Here is a 7,405-nt window from a genome sequence, read left to right as displayed (position 1 = left end):
ACAAAAAATACATGTATTATTTCAAAATATATTCACCCCAAACCCTAAAAAGCATTGCAGGCTAGCCTACTGCAATTGTTTTAGGTAAATGTTGATTTTGCCATCTGCCTTGACAGTGCTGACACCCAGTGGAATATACCAGACAAGGTTTCAGCTTGATTGTTCAGTTGTACACTCGGCAAAATGTCTAGGTCTGGAATTTCCCGAGTCTAGGTCTTGGAGGCAGAATATCAGACAGAAATAAAGAAATAAATTCTTGACAATAAAGTATCTATTCTATTCTACTGTACACGGTACATCGTTGAGGTCTCTCATGACCTGTATAGATGTGCCAGTACAGTGCACTCCATCCTATGTAACAGACCACCAACACCACAGCTCGAGACAGCAGGAACTGGAATCTTCAATGTACATTTGAAGTCACTTTTAGATTCATATGAGTTGCGTTACACTAACCTGACAATCTGGGAAATGTCTCATTGAAGAAATGTCTCATTAAAGTTATTCAAATTTGGGAAATGTCTCATGTGACTTAAAGGTGCGATCTGCAGTTGCTACGTCCATGTTTGGACTAAATGAATTATGTGTCCCCATTTATTCTTGAAGAATATAACGTTTAAATGCCTCATGAGCTTAGTTCAACTGTCCTACCGCATCAGAACTCCAAATATAAGCTTGTTTCACTCCAATGTTTGTAAACAAAGTAAGTGTAAACAAACACTGTATAGCCTCAAGACATGGTTAAAACTATCATTTTGATATCATGGATGGTCAGTCCTTGCATCCGTAGCCCTGTCTATGAATTTGAGAATGGTTATATTTCTCCAGCCCCATCCCTCAGCTTTTTACTGAAACAGTACGCTTTGTTATTGTTTCAACTGTAGGTTGCCCCTTTAAGGAGTGAGATGAATAAAGAGCACATTTGCATTTTCCTTATTTGCCTCTATGCCTTGACTATACTGACACACAGTAGCAGAGGTTAGCATAACATACTCCAGTGTGGAGTGGCTGTATTACACTGTTAGCTGATCCTGTGTCAGATTAGTGAGGACCTCATACTGTGTGAGGTTGTGACTGTGGTAAAAGAAGCTGAAGGTTGGCAAGGGGATGTTATGCAGTGAAAATCTATCAAATCTTTCTATCCCAAATAAAAATATGTTTGCACACAAAAACAGACATAAAGCCAGACATAGTAGTTTGTCTATAGTTAATATGTTTTCTAAATACCTTTGTGTCTATGTTCTAAATACTTCATAATACAGTTAGTACATAGAAAATACTTTTAGTAAGCACTGTAGTAATGTAGTACAATAGTTCTGTTACAGTCTTTCTGTCTGTTTGTTTGTGTATGCGTGTGTGTGTGTATGTGTCACACCCTGGCCTTAGTATTCTTTGTTTTCTTTATTATTTTAGTTAGGTCAGGGTGTGACATGGGGAATGTATGTGTTTTTGTAGTGTCTAGGGTGGTTGTATGGTTTAGGGGGTTAAATAGAGTAGATGGGTTTGTGTTTAGTATAGGTGTCTAGCTGTGTCTATGGTTGCCTGAATGGTTCTCAATCAGAGACAGATGTCATTAATTGTCTCTGATTGGGAGCCATATTTAAGGCAGCCATAGGCACTAGGTTAATGTGGGTAATTGTCTATGTTGTACGTTTGTAGGCTGTGTGTGCACTTACGTCATTAGCTTCACGATTCGTTTGTTGTTTTGTTTCAGTTTGTTATAGTGTTTGTTGTGTGTTTTTTTTTTTCTTCTCTACAATAAAAGAGAATGTATTTTGCACACGCTGCGCCTTGGTCCACTTTCTCTCAGCAAGACGATCGTGACAGTATGTGTGTCCCCTGGACCTCTCAGGGGCTTGTGGGATAGGTCAAGTCCTCCCATCAGATCCAAGTGAAAGAGAAAGAGAGAGAGAGAAGGTTGAAAGCTAAACTGGGCAACTTGAACACACCACCTGGTTGGAGAAGGGTTCTGATGGGAGGGGAGAGAAGAGGTAGAAAATGGTGAATGGGAGAAGAAGTGATAAGGGGGGCAAGACATTGATGAGGACATATATATTGAAATAGTAATGGCATCTTCTTGTAGGCACCAACTCCGACCACGGTTTGTTAGACAAAGCCTATGTGGGAAGGAATGGCATGTTTGGAAAAAGCCGAAAATAAGGTCTGTGTTAAAACACAGGCTTAGGAGATCTTATACGTTTTGTTTTGTGAGATAATTTTCATCAGCTGAAGTCACTTTTTGTGATTTTTTAAAGCATTTATATAATAAACCTCAGACCTTATTTTTGGTGTTTATCCCAAAACCTTATTCTTTCCCCATAGGAATGGCTGAACAAACTAGGGGTAACTCATTTCCGTTTTTAGGACCACAAGGCAATAACTCTGAGGCTGGTTTTACAGGTTAGGCATACACCAAATTCAGTGTCAATGGTCACTGAATAATCCTCGCTATTCGTCGTCATCAAAGGTGCAAGTGTCGGGGCGCAGGTAGATGAATTCAGTGACACTCTTCCTGCGTAGCCAGCGCCAACTTTCTCTCCTCTGAGCGTGACAACCTTGTACACTGCCACCGTTGAAATTCCATGCTGCAGTGATAAAGTTGACTACATCTGAGGGTTTTAGGGCGGTATGAACGTGACGTTCTTTCCCAGTACTGCAAACACAGGGCCAGCTGGCATTACTCGCTCTCCATTGCAGCATCCTGAGAGAAACCAGTTTTACTTTAGTATACAAGTGTGTTATGGAGAACAACAAATAAACAATAAGCCTAAACTACACCACATGACCAAAAGTATGTCGACACCTGCTCGTCAGAACATCTCATTCCAAATTCATGGGCATTAATATAGAGTGAAATTAAAAAAAACAGGAGCTGGCGGACAGCCAGAAAAATTATTTTGTGCGGAGGTGCTGACTAACGGCGATTAAACTATAAACTATCAAAATAAAGAGAGTCGCACACTCCATATATAAACTCTCATTTATTGGGTATTTACCAACGTTTCGGCATCACTGCGCCTTCTTCAAGGTCTTAATATGGAGTGGCAAGATAGATAAAATCCACCCTATACGTGAAGAACGTTTGTTTTCTCAGCTCCCTTATTTAATACAACGGCTGTCATCAAAAGGACAAGTGACCTCAAACGAAACAAATCTATCCAGGAAGTCTGAAACCCTTCTAGTGACAGGGAAAATGCCATGCTACTTGTCGATTTTACAGACTCTCAAGACTTGTATGACAGTGTCAGTGCAGTGTCCAACATCCTGTGTGACAGACCAACAACGACACAACTAGAGCTAGCGATTTGAAATCACTTCATGTTCATGCGCACACAGGCACGGACATATGCAAAGACACCAGATTCAGAAGTTTGTATACAGTTTTTTATTCCAAATAACTTTGTGTGTCTATATATATTTAACATAAGAGGACTGTGACCCTCCTACAGTACCCCACACTTCAATAGTAATAATAATAACAATATAATCATAATAATATACATTTGTCGTCATTTTCGTATTATAAACTGTGAGGTTCGAGCCCTGAATTCTGATTGGCTGACAGCCATATATCATTGGGGCGGCAGGTAGCCTAGTGGTTAGAGCGTTGGGCCAGTAAGGGTGCTAGATCGAATCCCCGAGCTGACAAGATAAAAATCTGTCGTTCTGCCCCTGAACAAGGCAGTTAACCCACTGTTCCTAGGCCGTCATTGTAAATAATAATTTGCTCTTAACTGACTTGCCGAGTTAAATGACGATAAAAAAAAAGATATATATTAAAATCATGGGTATAACAAAACGTTTATTTTTACTGCTCTAATTACGTTGGTAACCAGTTTATGATCGCAATAAGGCACCTCAGGGGTTTGTGGTATACGGCCAATATACCATGGCTAATGGCTGTATCCAGGCACTCCTCATTGCGTCGTGCTAAAGAACAGCCCTTAGCCGTGGTATATTGGCCACATACCACACCCTCTCGGGCCTTATTGCTTAAATAATCTATTTAGCACAAAAAAAAGAAAAAAAGAAGCATAAAATATGACTAATTGCACTCTGACCCATTCTTTTCCTCTGTACGTACGCACTCACACAAACTTATGACCCCCATATGAATCACACAGAACACACATTAACACAGGTTTCCTCTTACCATTGACCGGACAGGACTGTGCATTACGTTTCTCCTATTCTGCTTCGTATAACTATATATAATCATAAATTTGTCTCTTTTGTCATTCCTTTTACCTTGCTCTTTATATCCAGTTTCTTAAATTCTGATCTGTTTGAAGGATTCACAACATATCGTGCTGTTAAACTGTGCTCTGTGGCTCTATTTTTCTGTAATTGGATGGGGCTCCGATACACAAACTCTGTCGTTAAAACTCTGTGGCAAAACCGGCTTGTTGGAAAGCAGTGGAAAAGCAAAGTCACACACTGCTACTGTAACAAGCCAACATGGACTGTAATATTTAATCATTTGATCTGGGGCGTACTGTCAATATATGTTTCAGATGTTGACCTTTGAACTTTGTTCCCGGGCTTGTGATTGGTGGGAAAGCGACCTCATTTGGTCATGATCTCCACATTGGCTTCTCAAGGATCTTTAATGACAAACCAAAAACATGAGTCAATAACTACACATTGACCAAGAAACCAATGACGACAATACAAATATATAACGAAAGAAAGATAGAAAATAAATTAGGCGAGTTAGACTCAGAGAAAGCTTCTTTTTTTTCCTCCATCGTCTGGTTTTACATGTCCCAGAATTCCAAAGTTCAAGCTCTTGCAGCAGCTCTGGGGAAAAATATGCATCTTTTTTGTGAGAACCAACTTCTCTAAGCGCAAGAGTTTCTGTGTACGTGTGTCCGTGTGTGAAGTCTCTATGGTCCCCTGAACCTCTCCAGCGCTTGTGGGATAGGTCCTCCCACCAGATCCAAGTGAAAGAGTGAGGGGTCAAAAGCCAAACCAGGCAGCTTGAACACGTCTATGCATACTGTGGAACGGGCACCACATGGTCTCTCAACGCACCGTAGGCAGCTAACGGTCGCGTGTGGTCAAAAGTCATTTTCCACTCCGTAGACGGCCTGTGGCAGAGCCGATCAAAGTGGAGGCCATGGGTTGGTTTTACATGCCCGTCTCATTACAGACTTGGAGCTGTGGCAGAAGAGCATAGACTAGCGAGGGAGTAACACGAAGGCCTCTCCTGATGTCTCTCAGTGTCTGAATATGCCATCTAGTCCAGTTTGAACCAGTCTCCTGTTTTAGCACGACTCCTGGTTTAAGAGGACTGCGTTGACTGGGTTGGTATCTGGAGAATGAACCCTTCGCCACCCCCTCAAACGGGTCAGAGTGGTTTGATTCTGCCGTGTCAATGTGCTACAAGCTCACAGCCCCCTCCGCTCCTCATTCCTACGCGTTTCTCTGCAAATACCCTGACGTTCGACTTTCAACCCTCGACTCTTATCACGTCTGACCCCTCCGTTCCTCAGTCTTGTTTCCCGAGCAGCAGGTCTGTGGTGGGCGTCTTGGCCGGGGGTAAGGGCCGCGGAGGGGGCGTGGGCTTAGATTTGGGCCGCCTGGGGCTCACTGTGCCACAGCCACCCCCATCGCTGTCAGTGGAGGAGGGGGGCGGGGGTGGCGGGAGGCGGGGCAGGGACAGGGAAGAGTGTGGGCCGAGGTGGGGCGGGATGCGTGAGAAGGACGATGCCGACCTCAGGTTCTGGATGCGCCGGCACTCCTGACAGATCCGCACGTGGGCACAGCTCCGGGAGGGTGGCGCCGTGGCAGCGGCGGGCAGGGGAGGGGAAGGCGTAGTGTCGGCGCCCAGATGGTCCTCCAGGAGACGCTGTGGCCCCGGGCCCATGTCTGAGGGCCCCCCTCCTACGGCCCCGCACGCCCCCCCTGCTGCTCCCCCTCCGCCTGTCAGGGGGCCCGAGCCACTGTAGAGCTTGCCGTTGCTGAGACGCATCTCGCGGACTAGCCGGATGGGTCTTGGGACACCCAGCTGGAGGCGGGTGGGGTGGCGCAGGACACCGCCAGTGCTGGCCAAGGGCCGCCGCCGCCGAGAGCGTGAGGTCTTCTTACAGGAGATGGCGTTGCGGAACTCGGTCAGCATCTCATGACACACTGACATCTAGGGGAGAGAGAGAGAGAGAGAGAGAGAGAGAGAGAAATCGTCTGAGGTTAACTAAACCTGTTGCACTGTACAAATGCAGTGTGACCTCTGGACAATGGAAATACGACTCATGAGTAGCTACCTCCAGTGCCACTGACACATATTCAAAAGGATCTCAAATAGAGAATGAAGATAGAGACGGAGAGAGGGAGACAACTGAAACCGGAATCACAAAAACAAACAGAGCAGCAGGCGGAGATAAAGCAGGAGCAAATGAAAGTCACAAACAGTGTTGTACCCAGACGCCAATGAAATAAAACGACACAAAGGACTAGCAGGCGGAATAACAATGGCAAACACAGAGAGCGAGAGAGACAGAAGAGTGAGGGATAGAGAGCGAAAGAGAGGGGGAGAGAGTACTGAATCACAGACAGCCTAGAGAGCGGGAAAAAAGAGAAGAAAGGAAACGCAGACATCGACCATCACCCTCTGTCTGCTTGCAGCCATGTACACATCAACACGACGACACCAAAGCACAACACTCACTGCACTGCACTGCACACCGGGAGGTGTGTTGCCATAGTAACCTACTGGAGGGTGTCTGTGGTTTTGGCCGGGGCAGCAGTGAGGGCGTACCTCGTCTGTCTCTGCCGAGCGGCGGGTGGACCAGACAAACTCCATGATGGCCACGAACACGGCGATGATGAGGCCACAGATCAACACCACGAAGATGCCCCCGATGTTCTCCATGCCCAGACCTGGGGAGGAAACGATGCATTATACACGCAGTTCTAACACACGGATAGAGGGGTACACATATGGGAAACACAGAAATAACCGTAACAGGATCATCAGAGCCCTCTAATACTCTCTACACGAAGCCTAAGGGGGAGAAAAGCTTGATGAACCTTGCAGCACAACGTCCCCACAGAGAGTGTGGTGTGTGTGTCTGTGTGCAATTCAACAAGTCTGCATTCATTGACTTAATAAGTCCATCGACCACACGAGTCACCTTTGGCTTTTCCCGTTCTATTTTTCAGCCAGAATATTCGACATGAAGGTTTCATACGTTTCTTATCTTCAAAATGTCTCATAAGGATGCTCTGTGCAAGTACCCTTGTTATGTCGAGTGTTTCAGGCAAAGGCTCAAGTCTCCCCGCTTTAACCTGAGGGCACTTATTTATCCCATGGATGACTCGATCAAAACTCGTACCACTGTGGCCGCATCCCAAATGGTTCCCCATTCACTATATAGTGCACTACTTTTGACACATAGGCCTCTGG

The 7,405-nt window shown here is 45.1% G+C and overlaps 1 protein-coding gene across 4 annotated transcripts in view; it reads right to left on the bottom strand.

Annotated features, from left to right (window-relative positions):
* Nucleotides 1-3,362: 3,362 nt before the first annotated feature.
* The window catches only part of LOC139559003 (glutamate receptor ionotropic, kainate 5-like), a 92,415-nt gene continuing 88,372 nt past the window's right edge, over nt 3,363-7,405 (bottom strand). For 3 of the 4 annotated variants that reach the window (XM_071374591.1, XM_071374590.1, XM_071374592.1), the window contains exons 20-21: nt 6,713-6,879; nt 3,363-6,139 (exon numbers count right to left, since the gene is read on the bottom strand). In XM_071374591.1, coding sequence (XP_071230692.1) covers nt 5,492-6,139; nt 6,713-6,879 — 815 coding nt within the window. In that variant the 3' untranslated portion in view covers nt 3,363-5,491. The remainder of the gene's footprint in view (nt 6,140-6,712; nt 6,880-7,405) is intronic. The other variant, XM_071374593.1, reaches the window with a different exon arrangement.

The sequence above is a fragment of the Salvelinus alpinus genome, chromosome 29 (genome assembly GCF_045679555.1).
Source record: "Salvelinus alpinus chromosome 29, SLU_Salpinus.1, whole genome shotgun sequence".
Classification (NCBI taxonomy): Eukaryota; Metazoa; Chordata; class Actinopteri; order Salmoniformes; family Salmonidae; genus Salvelinus; species Salvelinus alpinus.
Note: the sequence above shows the minus strand (reverse complement) of the source record. Positions and strands in the feature narration are given on the sequence as shown.